The sequence below is a fragment of the Schistocerca cancellata genome, chromosome 9 (genome assembly GCF_023864275.1).
Source record: "Schistocerca cancellata isolate TAMUIC-IGC-003103 chromosome 9, iqSchCanc2.1, whole genome shotgun sequence".
In the NCBI taxonomy this organism is placed as follows: domain Eukaryota; kingdom Metazoa; phylum Arthropoda; class Insecta; order Orthoptera; family Acrididae; genus Schistocerca; species Schistocerca cancellata.
Genome location: NC_064634.1, coordinates 172,667,302 through 172,686,940, shown reverse-complemented (window position 1 = coordinate 172,686,940; position 19,639 = coordinate 172,667,302). Strand labels below are relative to the sequence as shown.

The 19,639-nt window shown below is 43.1% G+C and overlaps 1 protein-coding gene and 1 non-coding gene across 3 annotated transcripts in view; one reads left to right on the top strand and one right to left on the bottom strand.

Moving 5' to 3' along the window:
* Nucleotides 1-19,639, top strand: part of LOC126101143 (afadin) — a 1,121,024-nt gene that overhangs the window by 532,566 nt on the left and 568,819 nt on the right. For both annotated transcript variants that reach the window (XM_049911831.1, XM_049911830.1), the window contains exon 2: nt 7,752-7,877. In XM_049911831.1, the coding sequence (XP_049767788.1) occupies nt 7,752-7,877 (126 nt within the window). The remainder of the gene's footprint in view (nt 1-7,751; nt 7,878-19,639) is intronic.
* Nucleotides 5,429-5,503, bottom strand: Trnat-ugu (transfer RNA threonine (anticodon UGU)). Its single transcript has one exon. It is a non-coding gene; the product is annotated as a tRNA-Thr (tRNA).

Here is a 19,639-nt window from a genome sequence, read left to right as displayed (position 1 = left end):
CACAGTTTACTTTAATTACACCCTTCGGTGGATTAAACCTCCACTATTAGGTGGATTTATGTCAACTAATAAGGGACGTGTGTGCTCCATCTACAACTTCCAGCTCACTTGTGACACTGTATTTCATTGGGCAAACGCTCTTTTAAGTCGTATTTACATCATATAAAACATCAGATAAACATTATATACACTGATTTCTGTGTGTATAAAGTGTATGTGATGTAAATATTAGAAGAAGGAACCCGTGGTCGCTGAAAGGGCAGTGCCACGGGTTATGCAAAGTCATACATACAGTATACACATGCCTTATTAATTAACGCAAGTCCCCGCCGGATGACAGAGAAACGTGTCGTGGAACTAAGACTGTTAGAAGTGGTTCGGTGGTGTGGAGGAGGGGACCAAACAGCGAGGTCATCGGTCCCATCGGATTAGGGAAGGATGGGGAAGGAAGTCGGCCGTGCCCTTTCAAAGGAACATTCTCGGCATTTACCTGAAGCGATTTAGGGAAATCACGGGAAACCTAAATCAGGATGGTCGTATGCGGTTTGAACCGTCGTTCTCCCGAATTCGCCCGCGAGTCCAGTGTGCTAACCACTGTGCCACCTCGCTCGGTAGTTGTAACTGCGAACATAAAGTTGTAGTTCAGAAGATTGCCGCGCAAGAACACCGTAGGCAAGTGAAATGGCACCTGCAGAAAGTCGATGACTGGTGCAGGGAATGGCCGTTGACACTGAACATAAATGAATAGGTGAAGAGATCCACTGGAGTTAAGATTCCGCTCTGGAAACAGTGACGGCAGCGATCTGAAGTACCGTGACCACATAGAACGAATTATATGTAAAACAGGTGGCAGCCTGAGATTCATTGGGAGAACCCTGAGCGAATATAATTCATTCACGAAAGAAGCGGCTTACAGGACACTTGTTCGGCTGATTCTTCAATGTTGTTCATAGGTATGTACCTTGGCTTAATTGCAGATACAGAAAAAAATTCGACATATCGTCACTGGATCGATCAGTCATCGTGGGGGCGTTACGGCGATGCTAAGCGTATTCTAGAAACTCTACAAGAAAGGCGTTGTGCGTCAGGGCGAGCTTTACTGCTGTAAATCAGGAAAGAGCCGGAGTAGCATATTACTTCGCCGTACATGCGTCTCGGGAAGTGAAGACAGCGGAAAAAAATCACACAAATCACAGCTCATACGGAGAATTACCAACAGTCGTTCTTCCCACCTACCATTCGCGTGTGGAAATGAGTAGGCGGCAAAAGAAAATATCAGAAGTCCTGTTTGCCACACAGCGTAAGATGGCTTTCGGAATACAGTTGTAGATGCCGACTAGATTGCATGCGGGCCTAGACGGCTGCATCGCGAATGGGAAATTCGTGAATAAAGACTGCCGTATAGCTGTTCGCGGACATGGTGATATTGCATACGCATTTATTATCGTTAAAAAAAATCTGCTGCCGCGTGAGCAGCTGAAGAGGTCGTTGCAAAACATAGATATATATTTACGTTGCGTGTTTTTTATTACTATGTTCAACATTACGCTATGCGTTTTTAAGCCTCAGTTCGTCGTTAGTTGACCACTCAAGACTACATTACACTAGTAAGGTTAATATAAATTTCGAAGCGCTGAAGTGACATTCTATAGCCTACTGTTAACTTGTAATTTAGTTTATTTCAATTATTTTAGTCAGTGACCCAGATAATACCATACGTAACTAAGGAAACGTGACAAAATTAAAGGTAAATTGTATACAAGCCATATAAACATTTCAGCTCGTTGTGTAACTATTATTATTACTTAGTATTCTGACCTCCTAGGACCGCCCTAACCAGTCTTTTGCTGGACGTCCTCTTCGATAAGCGCATGTTTCGTTCCTTCCGTTTTACCTAACATCTTTTCATTCGTTCTGATCTTTTCCGTATTTCCACATCTGTAAATACCTTTTCCACTGTGTGTCGTTCGTGTATTTTTAGTTTAAGTGTTATTTTCCTGTTTTCAGTTTCCTGAGATTTTCTGTTTTGTTTTGCAGAACTTGCAGGCTTATATCTACTCCTTCCACAGCCTCTCTGGTTTCCTTGATTCATCCTACTAGTTGTTTCAGATTCCAGAGTATCCCTGTAATTGGTGTTTCCTCATGACGTGGTCAAAGAAAGAAATCCTATCCTTTACTTTTCTTGTGGTTGTTGTGTTCATATTGAAGACGGGTTTAATGGAGCTCTCCACGATACTCTATCCTGTGAAACTTCATCTCCGAATAACGTTACGCTGTATCTACTGATCTAACCTTCAGTATTCTTATGTAGCACCATATTTCAAAGGCTTCTGTTCGCTTGTTGTCTGAACTGCTTATCCTCCATGTTTCATTACCGTACAAGGCTCCATTCCAGACAAATCCCTTCAGAAAAGACTTCCTAACACTTAAATTTATGTTCTGTGTTAGCAAATTTCTCTTCTCCAGAAACGCATTTCTTGCCATTGCCATTCTACACTATTCACTATTTCGACCATCGTAATTTATTTTACTATCCAAATAGCAAAACTCATGTTTTGTTTTTAGTGTTTCATTCGACTACATTCCATTATCCTGTTTTGCCTATGTTAACGTTCATCGTATGTCCTCAATTCAAGACACTGTCCATTCCGTCACAACTGCTCTTCCAGGTCCACTGCTGCCTCTGACGGAACTGCAGTTCACCGGCAAACGTGAAAAGTTTTTATTTCTCGTTCCAGAACTTTAATGACATCTCCAAATTTCTCCTTTCTTTCCTTCAAAGGTTGCACAGTGTCCATATGAAATAACATTGGGGATAGGCTACACCCCTGTCTCACTCTCTTCTCAATTAGTGGTTCCTTTTCATGCCCTTCGACTCGCGTAACTACTGCCCGGTTTCTGTTAAACTCCTAAATAATCTTTCGCTCCCTATATTTTACCCCTATTACCTTCAGAAATTTGAAGAGCGTATTCTAGTCAACACTGTCTAAACCTTTCTGAAAATCTGGAAATGTTATAAAAGTAATTTTGCCTATCGTTAAACTATCTTATAAGTTAAGTCGTAGGGTGCCTCAGCTGCTCCAAAACCTCTCCGAAACCGAAACTGATCTTCTCCGAGGTCGGCTTTTACCACTATTTCCATTTTTCTGTAAAGAGTTCGTGTTAGTATTTTGCAACCATGACATACGAAACTCATATTCACATCTGTCGACACTTGCTTTCGTTGGAATCTGAATTGTTCCATTGTTCTTGAAGCTCATACATGTTGCACTTCTACTTCCCTTTCTATAACATTGCCTTTTCAACTTCATTTCCCTTGTATAGTCTCCTCTATATATTCCTTCCACCTTTCCCTTCTTTGCTTGGTACTGGTTTTCTGTCTGCATTCTTGATATTCATATCGCTGTTTCTCTTTTCTCCAAAGGCTTTCTGATTGTCCTATAGGCGTTATCTACCTTTCCGAAAGTGATGTTTACTTCTGTATCCTTACATTTTTTTGTCTGGCCATTGCTGCTTCCCCATTTTGCACTTCCTGTCAGTCTCACTTTTAGACGTTTGTATTCCCTTTCGCCTCCTTCATTTGCTGCGTTTTTATTTCTCTTCTTTTATCAGTGAAATTCAGTATCTCCTGTGAAATCGAAGGATTTGTGCTAGACCTTGTCTTTTTACCTACATGGTCCCATGTTGCCTTCACCATTTCATCTCTCAAAACTACCCATTCATCTTCTATTGTATTCCTCTCTCCTGTTCCAGTCATTGCCACAGCTGGCTTTCCCTGTTGTTGCTGGCGAGTTGGAAAAATGCTCGATTTGAGTCTCACTATTCGCATTGCTTGATTCCGTTCTCACCGTTCGCTTTCTTCAACATTTACAAACCCGTACACGAGACGGCAGAGGGTATTTGTACCGAGGTGCCAGCTAGTTGCTCGTGCGGCGTGATGCCTTTTGACAGGTTTCAGCTTTCACGATTTTTTCACGTGTCGTCAGCAAAAACAATGGTAATGTACACAGACTGATGATCGGCACGCAGTCTCTTCGTGCGGAGCCGTGCGTGAGTTATGGTCTACGTGATTGTGTTGGGAAATTTCGTGGTTGCCCCTTTGGTATCTTCCTAGTAGCCGTGCCCACATCCATTGCGCGCTTAACCATGTGCTTGCGAAGCGTTCTAGGGCTGCAAGTTGGGAAAGCACACGGTCTTGTTCGTAGTTACCAGCGTTGCATCAGATATAAAACAGTGCGTGCTTTCCAGCGGCTTCCTTAACGTGTTGTGGTACATGTTGACCTAATTCTAATTTTTTTAAAGTCCTAGAGCAGGCAGAATCATCACTCCGCAACACAATTCATGCGGTATACCATTCACTAATCTCAGGTAAGTAATGAAGATTTCGACTAGAAATTCATTTTAAGATATGTGAAAATGTTCATTTTTACAAACCACCACTCCTTTATCTCTCACTGTCATTCTCCCTGCATCTCTTAGAATGAAAAAAAAACTATATGATTTGTTGCAAAAGGGATTCGAAAGCGGACCAGAATGTTTGGCGTATCAGTTCTGCTTACGCTGCATAGTTTAGGAAATCCGCGGACGACTTCCAGTCAACCGTCAACGAAAACAAAATTCTTTTTATTTGTCAGTGCTCTAGATAATTTAGGTGGAGAATCGTGAAAAAGTCTGGCGTCAGCACATATAACAAATTTCGAAAGTGTGTATGATGTAACCACGCAGTTTTCACTGGACATCAATATAGCTTCGGCATGCACCTTAACCTTGCAAGCTGAATGTGTTATTCAAATCTCTTCTGATATTAATAGCAGGTCTTCGTTGCGCCGTATCCTAGACAGATTGGTTGGAAGAATCGACAGGAGATGTAGTGCACTGATGGTAGTGGCAGCTTACAAATCCGTCGTTCGATCGGTACCTGAAGATTACTCGTCTGTGGGGGGGATCGGTACCATAGAGTTAACTTAGCGAGCGCGGTAGCATAACGGTGTGGTTTACTGGTCATATTCCAAGAGCGTACGTCCCGAAAACGAGTCGATCAATGTATTGCTTCCTCGTCGTACGTACATCTCGAGAAAAGACCGTGAAGATAAAGCTGGAAGAGATTCGAGCTCACACCGATGGGTCCTGCGTTTTCGAGAGTGAGGTGGTTATTCATAGTTTCCACATCGTGTGTTCATTGGCCTTATGGATGAACTCTAAATGAAAGTAAGATAGAAGGCAAAATAGAAGAGTGGGAAGTGAAAACTGGAGGAAACCAAGGCTACATTTGATGTAAATAGCAGTCACGTAAATCTAAATAGTTAGTAATAAGGTAAGACAAGAATGAGGATTTGTTAAGAAACTAGTGTAGAAATTTAGAATTACATTAATACCTTCAGCTGCTAACGGGCGTTGATATATATCAACGGAGACAGGTGAAAATGTGCGCCCCGACTGGGACTCGAACCCGGGATCTCCTGCTTACATGGCAGACGCTCTATCCATCTGAGCCACCGAGGGCACGGAGGATAGCGCGACTGCAGGGACTGTCTCACGCACTCCTCCTGCTAGACCCACATTCTCACCTTGTATGTCCCCACACTACATTCGTAGTGTCCCACCCCAACACACTCATTACTAGTGGAAGAATTTCTTACCAAGTCCCGTAAGAGTTCGGGGAATATGTGTGCATCCGCACCGAAGAAGCAGGTCATAGCCGCTGTTACCAGAACTACACCATATCTATATAGGTATATAGTGTAGAAATGGACGCTGCTAGATATAAACTCTCCTTCTGTAAAATGCATGTGTCTGACAATTGTTTGAATGAGAAAGAACAAAAAAACTTAAATAGTGCAGCTCACTGACAGAAGGAATTTTCATCGCCAGAATTGAAGAGAAATAAACTTGAGAGCAGCGACTTAGTAGTATGGATCATGACAGAAGTCTTACATTAGCAAGGTATTTGGTTTATAAGTATTTGTTTCTAGCCGTAGAATGAAACGATAAAGTTGCGATGGAACTGGTACTATTGACAACGCACGCCCAAGTAACTGATTTAGGCAGGTTTCTGGCTGATGTTACTGCCGTCGTTCTTCAGAAGACTGCCGTGGCTCGCGCCAGCCTCCGGCTGCGGCGTGTAATTCGATTGTGATGGATGGCTGTTCGCGACCGCCCGTGTTTGCTTCCGGGGATTGCGTGTCAGCGGCGAGAGATGGGCCTGGAGCGGATGGCGGATTGAGCGCGAAACGTTAGATGCCTTCCGGCCCATGCCTGCCTGCCAGAAATCCGGGTACTCAGGTCTGTGAGTCGGGGATTTCTCTCTCTGCTGCGTCTCTCAGTAACTAGTACAGGCATTTTATGAATCTTCTCATTGTTTTGTTGTTGTCTTCAGTCAGTGTTTTTTATACGAATTATTAAGTACACTTATTAAGGGCAGTAACCGTAGAAACGCTTCTTGTGTTGATCACGAGGACATAAAATTGTATGAACGTATAGTACATCGAAAAAAGTGTCGTGTAAGAGTTACGCGAAACTGAGGGACTGCCACTTGGTTTCGAGTGGGGCGGACTAAAAGTTTTAATAGGTCACTGTTTATTTCTTCCTTCCATTGTCGCCTACTAGTGACACACACAAGGATGATAGTACGTAGTGCCTAGTCGGATTCACGATGGAATCTGTCGCCTTAATTTCCGGAATTAATTGTCACTACGTAGCTGAGTGGGCGTTGGTTTGATATTTCCTGGCGGATTAAAACTGTGTTCTGTACTAGGACTGCGGTTCTAGTCCCGATCTGCCGCGCAGTTGTAATCTGCCAGAAAGTTACACTTGGTATTTTCATGACTACGTGAGGTGCTGCGAGAAATATCTTCGACTTGGCTTGGTCACTGCACTTTACTCTTACTATAACGTTCCAGACAGCGACCATGCGTGATCTATTTCTGGCAACGCCCCGTCGACAATTGAGCAGAAAAAAATAGAATTGTCAGTCTGGTTGGAAACAAGGATTCTGTATTGCATTACATATTGGTGTTCATGAAAGGTGGTTTGTACATAATATAACGTTTGAACGATTTGAACGCCACCCTTTATTTTGTTTTCGTTAGGGGGAACAGAGCATGTTGATTAAGTTGCCCCGTAATGAGACATCAAGCATCATACGTTTGTTACGTATGGAAAGCATTTATTGTATATTGACGTAACATTTGGTTCAGTTACAGTCAGCCATGTCGGAAGAAATCTTTCTGTGATGCTATGCTATTGGCTCCATAAACCTTGGTAACGCTCTTTTTTTGCGCGACGCATACGTACGAAGCGTGACGGCTTGTAGCTCGATAGCTACGTTTTTTGCCATTAAATGTTCACAAGTTTTTATTCCTTTTCCGGACGAGTGCAAATTCCTCTTGCCGACCTGGACTGCCCGCATGTCAGATTTTGTGAAACGTAGATGGAGATATATTGGTTGCAGCGATTTGTATTTTCTTTGGATGTAACGGTCACGGTCAGAGCTAAGAAATGAAAGTAGTAATGATTATGCTACTGCAAAGTTTTCCCGTGTGGCCAGTTGTTAACATGATTTTTTTTTAAAAAAGGCAGCCTATGTCAAGCTATACTTTCATTTTTGTCTTGGTGAACGACATTTGTGGCCTACATAAGCGCAAGGTGATAAATTTGGGAAGTGTTACGCCTAGTTTCCATTCGATGTGGTTATTTGTTGTCGACCGAGCGCTCCTGCTGCGAGTCGCTAAATGAGGCGCTTGTGTTTCCAGATGAACGGCGGCGTCGTGTCGGAGGCTGCGGCCAAGAAGCAGCAGGAGCGAGAGACGCTGCGCAGCGTGATCCAGCAGTGGAACGCCAACAGGCTGGACCTTTTCGAGCTGTCGGAGCCCAACGAGGTGAGTACACACTGGCGATCTCGCCTCTACCCATTTCCCAGGTAACATCTGAATGGATATCCTCAGCGTATTCAGTGCGTCAGTCTTACACGGCATAAGTTCATTCACCTTTTGCTGAACTGTCAACGCGAGACAACGTTCTGAGGCCGACATCTCTTATAGACACTATGTACCACAATTTATAGCGAAACACGACACGGGTGAAAGTATACGATAATAGAAGCAAAAACGTTACATAATCTTTTGTCCACAAACGAACCTTTCACGATATAATTGCGAATGTGTGATCACGAGCTACCGCAGGCGTCAGTACTAATTTGTGTCGTAGCATAAATGAATTTCAAATGTAAGTTTTCCATCAAGCCGCCATACAGTTTTTGTTCAAATTTCACCCTCTACACTACGTACTCGGTATGTTTGTCCCTTCATGTGTGAGTCCACAGTATCGACGGTATTTACAAAGATTTATATAATGACAGTAGGCTATCAAATGCAAGGCTAGCTTAGCGTCAGCTCCTTCCCTCGCGTTTATCATCTTTGATCGAATTTTTATGTTGTTCATAAACTGCAACAACTTCCAACTTTTTCCGCTAAATAAGGTTATTGAAGCATAGTGCTTTCCGATTGTACTTCTTCACGTTTTTGTGAATCGTGTCTTTTGAGTTCTTTGGGCAATATTTCTTGATAAATATTTCTGTATATCTAACCGAGGCGTGAAATACCAATTCTCATAGTTTTAGCTTTAAATATTATTTTATGTAACGAAATACTTTCGTAACTGTTTTCATCCAACTGTTTTCATCCATTATTTCACTCCCTTAGGGACCAAATTTCCAAAAACGCATTTTCTTATTTCCAACCGAGAAATCGAATATCTGTTTTCGTAGCCGGAGCTTTAAAAACATTTTAATGATGATCTACCGTCTTAGCGGTTGAATTTCCAAAAATGCTGAAACACGTTTCTTTATTTCCGACCGAGAAACCATATACTAATTTTCAATTGAGGAGCTACTCGACCGAATAGTAGCGGCTTCGGTCAAGAATGCCTTCATAACGACCGGGAGAGCGGTGTGCTTGACCCCACACCCCTTCTATCCGCATCCTCCACTGAGGATGACACGGCGGTCGGATGGTACCGGTAGGCCACTCGTGGCCTGAAGACGGAGTGCTAACTTCAAAATTGTCTTAATAGCGACATATTAAAAAAAAAGCCTTTTTATCCCCAATTTCTCTCCGTCAGGGGCGGAATATCGAAGAATCCCTCCGTAAACGAGCCTACAGTATTAGATGAACATCCCCTCCAAATTTCAGGTTTCTGTCCTTTACGGCTCGGAATAGGCGTCGAAGAGTCAAGCCGTTTGTTAAAAAGAAAAATGTGGTTACATGGCATGTTACAAAATGTGTGCCTGTATGCAGCGTGGGATGTGTAAGACTATGTAGGCAAAATGCTGAAGTGTGTGTGGTGGAAAAAATGTCTGTTTCTGCGAGCACTAAATAGGTTTTAAACATGACACACACATCACGGAAGGAACTGTATTTGAAAATGACCACAGACCGAAATTGGCCAGTAATATAATGTATACGTCCTGATGCAATAAAGGCCACCTTCTTTAATAGAATTTGACATGCTACTGTGGTTATTTAAAACTGTTTTATCATTCAGAAAGTAGTCGATACACCACTATAATAACAGAGCGGAAGCCTACGTTTTAGTGGTCGACAATCAGCCTTCTGGCTTCGAATATTTCGTAAACTGAACTAAGGAATTCATTACCTCTTTGTAAAGGATTGCAAGATGGTTCGAAAAAATGTAGTGGCAAGTGACGAGCTAAGAAAAGAATCAGACCTCAAATTCAAGAAGTATCCACTAGGTATTCAACGATTTGTATGATTGAAACAGTTTTCCAGCAGTTTGCAATGATAAATAATATTATTATTTTCAACGCTAAGGCATCACACATGACAGCCGCAGGCACTGTAGCTCTGGCTGATGGTTGTGGCATTCTGCGGCCCTTAGAAATGTCTGCGTCTGGAATATGGATGGAAGGAACGAAGGGAGAAAAGAAGGAATATATATTAGAGTTTAACATACCGTCGACAACGAGGTCATTAGAGACGGAATATAAGCTCGGGTTGGTTAAGGATGGGGGAGTCGGCCGCGCCATTTCAAAGGAACCAACTCGGCATTTCCCTATAACTCGCGAAAAACCTAAACCGGCAAGGGTGGCCGGCGATTTGAACATTTGTCCTCCCGAATGCAGAGTCCAATGTGCTAACCACTGCGCCAACTACCCAGATGGAATATGTGTAGAAAATGATCCTCGTATTTCAAGCATTAAAGTAATCCCAGTAACTAAGAACTATCTGTTGAATATCAGAATATTCTGCATGCAACTAATGCAAGCTATTGGATAGTGGCAACTGTTGAAACGACTGTTAGTGAGGGTGGGCAACATATTGCTCCATTATAGGAAGACTGAGAAACCAGATTTCATTTAACCAGCGAACATAGTACCGTCATCGCAAGAAAAGAATAATTTGCAACCTAGATCAGGAACGGAACTGGCCTTCCATCGCAGTTCGGTTATTACGTGAAATATCACCTTATAGATCTTCATCAAGATCCATTAGAAGTATGGAATCACATTATCGGTACTACATATCCAAAGCTACAGAACACCGCGCTTAAAAATTTGAGCTGTGCAGCGACATGGTAAGCTTCCGAATGACCCTTCCCAAAAGCAGAATATGCTCTCGAAATAGACCGAAGGTGGGGAATCTTCTCTATTAAAAATGTGTCTTTACAAAAATTGTGGATAATTAATGTTAATTATTGCTATGTTGTTGTTGTGGTCTTCAGTCCAGAGACTGGTTTGATGCAGCTCTCCATGCTACTCTATCCTGTGCAAGTTTCTTCATCTCCCAGTACGTACTGCAATCTACATCCTTCTGAATCTGCTTAGTGTATTCATCTCTTGGTCTCCCTCTACGATTTTTACCCTCCACGCTGCCCTCCAATGCTAAATTGGTGATCCCTTGATGCCTCAGAACATGTCCTACCAACCGATCCCTTCTTCTAGTCAAGTTGTGCCACAAATTTCTCTTCTACGTAATTCTATTCAATACCTCCTCATTAGTTATGTGATCTACCCATCTAATCTTCAGCATTCTTCTGTAACACCACATTTCGAAAGCTTCTATTCTCTTCTTGTCCAAACTATTTATCGTCCATGTTCCTATACTCCATACAAACACTTTCAGAAACGACTTCCTGACACTTAAATCTATTCCCGACGTAAACAAATTTCTTTTCTTGAGAAACGCTTTCCTTTCCATTGCCAGTCTACATTTTATCTACTTCGACCATCATCAGTTATTTTGCTCCCCAAATAGCAAAACTCCTTTACTACTTTAAGTGTCTTATTTCCTAATCCAATTCCCTTAATATCACCCGAGTTAACTCGACTACATTCCATTATCCTCGTTTGGCTTTTGTTAACGTTCATCTTATATCCTCCTTTCAAGTCACTGTCCATTCCGTTCAACTGTTCTTCCAAGTCCTTTGCTGTCTCTGACAGAATTACAATGTCATCGGCGAACCTCAAAGTTTCTATTTATTCTCCATAGATTTTAATACGTACTCCGTATTTTTCTTTTGTTTCCTTTACTGCTTGCTCAATATACCGATTGAATAACATCGGGGAGATGCTACAACCCATAGCTGCGCCGGCTGTTGTGGATGAGCGGTTCTAGGCGCTAGAGTCTGGAACCGCGCGAGTGCTATGGTCGGAGGTTCGAATCCTGCCTCGGGCATGGATGTGTGTGATGTCCTTAGGTTAGGTAGGTTTAAGTAATTCTAAGTTCTAGGGGACTGATGACCTCAGAAGTTAAGTCTCATAGTACTCTCAGCCATTTTTTTTATAACTGCCATCTGGTTTCTGTGCAAATTGTAAATAGCTCCCTGTATTTTCCCCCTGCCACCTTCAGAATTTGAGAGAGAACTCCAGTCAACGTTGTCAAGAGCTTTCTCTAATCTACGAATGCTAGAAACGTAGGTTTGCCTTTCCTTAATCTATATTGTAAGATAAGTCGTAGGGGTTATATTGCTATATTTATTAATAAAATTTTTGTTAGATGTACTTGTGTGCTGTTTTTACGCCATTCGATCAATTCGTCGTTTTCGAATCGCTGATTAATTATCGGCCATCGATGTTTAGACGTTGGTGACCATATAAGCATCGATGATTTGTCATGTCATTTGTAGTGAGTAACCTTGCTCGCTTGTCGGCGGCCTTCACGTAGAGAGGTGAGCAGGTGATGCGCGGCCGGGTGCCCAGGTGGGACGACCCGGAAGCGGCGGAGCGCCGGCGACCGTGACAGTACGGGGTGCTGTGCTGTTCCCACGGCTCTGCACATCTGCCGCGCCGGCCGCATTGTAGCTCTGCTCCTCATTCCACCGTCTAGTCCGAGGCGGCGGCACTCAGTGGCGTCTGCCCATGACTGCAGTCACCTGTCTCTGATTAGCTCCTATGTAGTGCTGGCTTGTATTTCTAAGAATTCGCTTCGTGTTTGCTCCCCTGTACTAGCCTCACAGCAGCGTCTACATGCACCTACTCCATGCAAATCAGCATGAAATATGTCAAACTCATAAATTAAAATTTGGCGCAGTGCACTAATCGGTGACTGATCTCCGTACGAGAGGATGGCGCCATCCAGATTTAGTTTTCCGTGACTTTGCAAAAGTCAGTGGATGGTTATGTTGATAACGACAATGCTGAATTCTTACCTCATGTGCTGCATTTCCGAATCTGCCATCCGTCCAATCATCTAGTAACCGATGGCCAATCGAAACTTATCCATCAGAATTGGAGTCTAAAGTAACAAGAGTGTCGTCTTAGCATTCATTCGCTTGTCGTTGATTGTGGTCTCCAGTCGGACGACTGCTTTGAAGCAGCTCTCTTAAGTTATCCTGTGAAAGCCTTTCATCACTGAATTACTACTACCAATTGCAGCCTGTTCATTGCACACTTAGGTCTCCCTTCAAAATTTTTAACCTTCCGCACATTCCCTCCATTGCCAAATTGACTATTCGTCCATGCTTGCGGATGTGTCCTGTCAAAAGATTCTTTCTTTTTGTCAGGTTGTGCCATAAATTTCTTTTTTTCCCGTTTCGATTCCATACTTTCTCATTTCATTATTTATTCGATTTATCCACAGATCTTCAGTGTTCTTTTGTATTAACACGTTTCAAAAGTGTCTGCTCTCTCCGTGTCAGAAGCGCAGATAGTCCATATTTCTCTTCCGTACAAGGAAACACTCCAGACAAATATCTTCAGAAAAGACTTCGTAGGACTTAATGTTACGTGTTCACAAATTCCTGTTTTTCAGAAACAGTTTTGTTGCTATAGCTAATTTATTGCATTATTGTCGACGTTTGACGGTATTTCTCATGTCTTATATATCTTGTACAGTAAGCGAAATAGTTTCACAATGATTTGTCCTCACAAGGATCTCAGAAATTCGGAAGCAATGCTCTGTCAGATTCAGGTCGCAGTATCATATCTCCCATTTCATCTTCAGCTACATGTTCTGTTTCTATAATACTGTCTTCACGTTTGTTCCTCTTATGTAAATCCTCTATATTCTGTCATCTTTCCTTTATTGCTTACTACGTGTTTGCTTCTTGATATACATGCAGCTGCTTTTCTTATCTTCAAAATGTTTCTTTAACTTTCCTATAGGCGGTATGTATCTTCCCCCCGACTTAAGCATGTTTCTACAGCCTTGAATGTGTGCTCTATCCATTCCTGCTCAGCAGTTTTGCATTTCCTTTCAAATTATATTCATATTTTGGATTTTCAGCTCTTGTATGCTTTTGTTTGCAGTTACAACCATTGGATATAGGTTCCGCCTTTTATGCAAATCACTGTTTTTTCCTTGTTACCCAAACATGTTTCAGCACCTCTGTGTCATCATCAGTGGTTTTGTTTATCGAATAACTGTGAAAAGTGAACATATCTTAGGTTGTAACTGCTCTAACAAAATTAGCCGTAAAGATAGTTTTTTGTTCTTACCTTGATTTTACATTATATGGTTTTGCAGGACCATCTATATGGTATCATGCACTGACCGTATGTCATCTGCAGACCAAACGTTGTAAACGTGAATTGTATCACCAAATTAACACATCTCTTGATAAAAAAAAGTTATTTTGTTGTGGCAAAATGTTTTGCGTGTATATTTTGTATTTGCTCTCGTTTTGTTGTGACTGATCCTCCTCCTTTCGTGTTCTGTGGGCACTGCGCACACACATTAAATCTACTTCGTGTAATTTCGGTTTAACAACGTCTTTTCCTTTCACAACACGATGTTGTTGGGTGGCCTAACCCCATGGGCGTTCGATTGTTCCCGAGTGAGTTTGACGTGGAATTTGGCACTAGAAGGAATTTAAGGGTACCGCCGTACGGAGCAGCCACTATGTAGTCCAACAGGATCTGTTAGAATGTTAGATGTACTGCCTGGCTTTACAGTCACAAATTCAGTATGGCTTTCAACACTTAAACCTTCCCATATCATCACAGAACCTTTGAAATCTGTCGATTTCCTACGTAACATTTGACAGTTACCGTTCACCGAGGGTATCCGCACACGAACACGGCCATCATCTTCTCATAGGCTATGTGGAGTCGTCTGTAAATAACACGTTTCGCCTATGACGAAGTTGCCAGTTGACATGGGAACGGCAGAACTAAAGGCGAGCGGCAAAATGTCGGTGTCTAGAGGAGTATTCGAGCAGGACGTATGGGTCGTAAGGTCCTTTGTCCTATCCTGTTCATTACAGCGCGATTTGACATGCTGCTCCACTGACCCTTCCGAGATCGTCTTGCAGTTTTGTGGTGAAGTCCGTTCGACGCCGCAATGCAGAGATCGCCAGATACCTGTCTCCACACTGGGACACGAGTACTGCATTCCTTCTGGGGGTCCACCTTACACTGTAATGCATTACACAGCCAGTAGACAGCAAATTTTAATTTTTGCCTACACCGATAGCGAAGTTGTCAAGCCATACAATAAGATCATAGGTACTTCCTGTATCAAACCAGATTTAACGTACCTGACGTTAATGCACGTGTTCCTCTCGTTCTTGTGAATTGTGTTTACGATCGGTGTCTACACATGCTGAGTTTAAGGGAGTAAATTTAGCAGGAAAGACGCAATATTGAAAAAAGCTGCTGGTTTCTGAATTGTAATAAAATCTAATTAGTCTCATTCTAGTAACCTATTTATGTGACCACTTCGGTTATTACTTCGCTACTTAACGCACATTGAGTTCCCAGAGCTGAGAGAGTAACGTGTGCGGCAAATAAAAACGCCAAACGACCGTCGAGTTAAAAACTCTACTCGTCACTTAAGGTTCACAGAACTACGTAGTGTGCTCAAGATCTCCATTGTTATTTTGTCGCTCCCGCGTCACAAATACGATGTCTCAAGGTTGGTATTTGGTTGTCATGGTAAATTAATCCCGTTCAGAATGTGTCAGTGAAAATACTGTCTATCTGCGAGCGAACTGAATTTCTCCAGATCCGAGGTACTTGTTAGTAGAGGCACGCGTTGGCTATTCGCGCGTCATAGGAGTGGAATAATTGCTTCGGCGTGCGCCAACTGCTGTCGTAATGGAAACCAGCGGCGCGGGGCGTGCCTTCTGTATAATTCACTCGCCAGAGGAACGCTGCCGCTGTTCCGTATTTGCCTACGGCCATCGCGTATTCATGGGGACACACCGCTCCTGCGACTCGTCTCACTCACTTTTTGGTTCAGCGAATCGTACAATTCATGGCTTTCTTTCCTGCCTACAAATTGAACTAGAGATACAAATGACGACTTTCTAACAGGGACGACTGCGAAGCGTTCCTACGTCTTGTACCCTTCGTGGTATCTACTGGGTGTTTAAAAAGGTGTTTTTCTCTGTAGTTTACAAAATAATAAGTGAAATGAACTGTTACTTTAAACTGGGTAATGTGCCATAATCAGCCCTGGCGTTAAACAGCTAACAGTTGTCACTGACGTCCTCACATTTACGACGTTTTATGCCCGGGTACAAGGAAGAATGCTATTTTCCGCAACATTTCCTTAACAACCGATGATGTCACCATGCATCGCCAAAAGTCACAGATTCATTGTTATTTCCTTACAAGCTACCTACTTCGCGTTAACGTTTAAACGAAATTTTCCTGCTAATCGTGTACAGTCATGCAGTCTAGTTTGCGTGTTTAAAATATGAGCTTTACGTATGCAATAAATGTCATAGTATCCTATAATTTCCGACATGAGCACTCGTTTCAATGTGCAGTCTTTTCAGAGCTTTCGGGATAGAGAAAAGCGTTAGATCTTCCTTTTTTGGGACTACAGGACGTCGACTCATAGCAATCTCAACATCTGAAAAGACTTTAAAATTTCTTGGTGTTGCCTGTGATCTGGACGGCCTGTAGATCTTGATGATTGGTCACTGAATAGGGATATCATGGGTCCGACGTTTCTTCCATTCTTTCTGTTTTCACGCGACTTCTTCGTTTGTATCACAGAGACGATAATATGTGGTGGACAAAGATTGGCTAGAGACATCTCTTAATGAGACATGAAAGTGATTCAGGACTACTTCAACATGTTTTCTGTAGAATGAGGTATCTAATCAAAAAATGACATACTCAGGTCTACGGTAATAGAATGCCAATGTTCCAAAACTTAAGACGTGTTGTTCCCAGATTTTGCCACTTCGTTGGAGTTGTCTGTTTCTGGTTTTGACTTCGCTTATTGTCTTGACACGCTGTTGCTCATATGTCAGAGACCTGTGCAAGTTTACTCCAAAATATTTCGGGGCGAAAGTGTGGGTCCACACGAAGCTAAGATAAATTCAGCCACCTGTTTGCGTCATTGAGTACTGGGTGGGTAAGGCTGAAGAACTCTTAGCTACAAGAAGTCTACATCTTATGTGCAGCCAGTGTCAGCACATGAAACTGTTGTAAGGGAATGAGCCACTAAACAAAATCTACATTCTTACTCTTCAAACCATTTTGAAGTACGCGGCAGAGATTACGTGCCACTGTATCGCGTATTAGGGCAGCTACACGATCCGTTCGCGTATGGAGCGCAAGAAGAGTAATTATAATCCTGTCTTCGCGGTCCCTACGGGAGCAGTATGTAGAGGGCTGTAGTATATTTCTAGATTCATCTTAAACTTATAAGTGAACTTTTCCGGGATAGTTCACGTGTACTTTCAAGCATCAACCCTTCGGATTTTTCAGCTCGCCCGTGACACTCTTCCATACGTCAGAGGCATTAGTACCGTCCTTCCTTATAAAGTTCAATATCTTCAGTTCTATCTGGTATGGGCTCCTCACATTTTAGCAGTGTTCTGGCGTGAGTCACTCAGGTGTTTTGTAAGCAACCTGCTCTGTTGAATGACGGCGTTTGGTAACTATTCTACAAATGAACCGTAGCCTGCCAACTTGCTTTAACAAAGTGTGAGCCAGTGAGATCATTTTGTTTCGTATCCCTACTTACTGTTGCACCCAGGTGTTTGTGCGACTTGAGGATTCCTATTGCGATTCAATTTGTAGTCATTGGATACTGTGTTTTTGTTAAGACGAGCATAATATTACGTTTATTAAAGTTTAAAGCGAGCTACCAACCTTTTCATCATTTTGGAATGTTCGCAAGATCCAACTGAAATATGTTATAATGCTCGTCAAGGCAATTTAGTCTCCTGTTACTGTCTTCTAGGAGGAAAAAGTAATTACATGCAGCGTTATGAGGTGGTGGAGGAGGGGTGGCGTGGAAAGTGGGGTGGGAGGAGGGGAATATGATGTACAGTAAGGAGCTTGCTTATGGGCGATGTTGTTGGAAGGTGCAACACCAGCACAGCGTGTTGGGGGGGGGGGGGAGGGGGGCTGTAAGTGAGCGGGCCAACGGTTCCGTGCAAAGTGTCGGTAGCTGGGCAGCCTTTGCAAGCGGTCATTGTGTCGCCACAACAATGGATGGCTGTGGCCGTGACGGGCCGTTGTTCTCACAGCGCAGCGTGTCGCGGGACCTGTTTGTGCTCACGCGTCGCGCCACACCGGCGGCCGATCAAGTCGCGCAGGCCGCCGCTAATTGACGGCAAGGCGCGGGGGTTCATGCTGCGGGCAGGCGAGCATTTCCTCTGAGGTAACGGCGACGCGTGCGTGTTACAGGGGCAATCAGAAGTTCCACTTACTAATAAAACAGTTTCTGCGTCAGTCGCTTGTTCATTTTGCTACTACATGTTTCAATGATTCACCCCGTCATCTTCACGTGGAGAATTGTTTATTTACATAGCTGGTATTGGTGAAGACTACAGACATTTTTTCACATCCCAGAACAACACTAGTCGTGTAGATAAACAATTCTCCACTAGAAGATGACGGGGCGAGCCATAGAAGCGCGTAATGGCTAAATAAACAAGTGACTGACGCAGAAACTGTTTTATATGTATTTTTCAACAGTCATAATGGCGTCTCTTATGGACGAAATATTCGGTCCCAGGTGTCATCTCGAAAAATGAAACTACTATAATGAAACTTGGTGTTCCGGAAATTTGTGGTAAATTCTTATGGGACCAAACTGCCGAGGTCATCGGTCCTTAAGCCCACACACTACATAATGTATCTTAAACTAACTTACGCTACGGACAACACACACACACACACCCATGCCCGAGAGAGGACTCGAACCTCCGACGAGAGGAGCCACACGGACCATGACAAGATGCCTTAGACAGCGCAGCTGAAACTTTGTGTTATTTCTATACATATTCACCTTTCGATGCAGTATATTTTTCCCAACGACGGACGAATTAGCGGTTTTTGGATGTTCAAACAAGATTCCTCGGAAATTACATTGCCATCTATAAATGCCTGTTAGGAATGTGATAGCCCAAAGAATCAGCGTGTGGCTGTGCCTTGTGCAAAATTTGCTAGGGCGTTGTGGAGAAATACACCTCCCCGGAGAGCTTCCTGGGACGCTACTGAAATCTCACGACGAGGTTATATGACTAGCGGTTCTAGGCGCTTCAGTCCGGAACCGCGCTGCTGCTACGGTCGCAGGTTCGAATCCTGCCTCGGGCATGAATGTGTGGGATGCCCTCAGGTTAGTTAAGTTTAAGTAGTTCTAAGTCCAGGGGACTGATGACCTCAGATGTTAAGTCCCATAGTGCTCAGAGTCTTTTTTTCCGTTGGGAAGACGTCCGTTACCACGGCACCATTGCAGTCCTAGAAGACATTCGCATCAACGTGCCTGACGATGGTTGGCTCCTCGTGGTGAATCGAAATGTTTCCATTTCTTGTTTTGGTTCTTTTCTCGAGCGTCGTAGTGAAACATCAAAGACTCTTCCGCGGTGACGGTGAGTCTAAAGAAGTCAGTACAGACAGACAGCCTCCAATCGCAGCAGCAACGTTTCAGCTGCCGCCTCGATTCGGCAGTCGTTTTGAATGATTGTTCAGCAGTCGCGCTACCCAGCGGGCGGCGACCGTAGTCGTATGGAAAACGACGTGCGACGTGGTGTTGCAAAGTGATCCATAACTGGTCATAGGTGAATCTGTGGCAGACTTTGATCTACTGGGAAACTGAAGTTCTACTGAAAAGATGCTCATGTATGTGAGAGTCGTTTCAAATCGAACTGACAGGAAACATCGAAGGTTTACAAAGGGAGATCAGTACCGAGGATCGTAGGCTAGTTTTGCTGACTA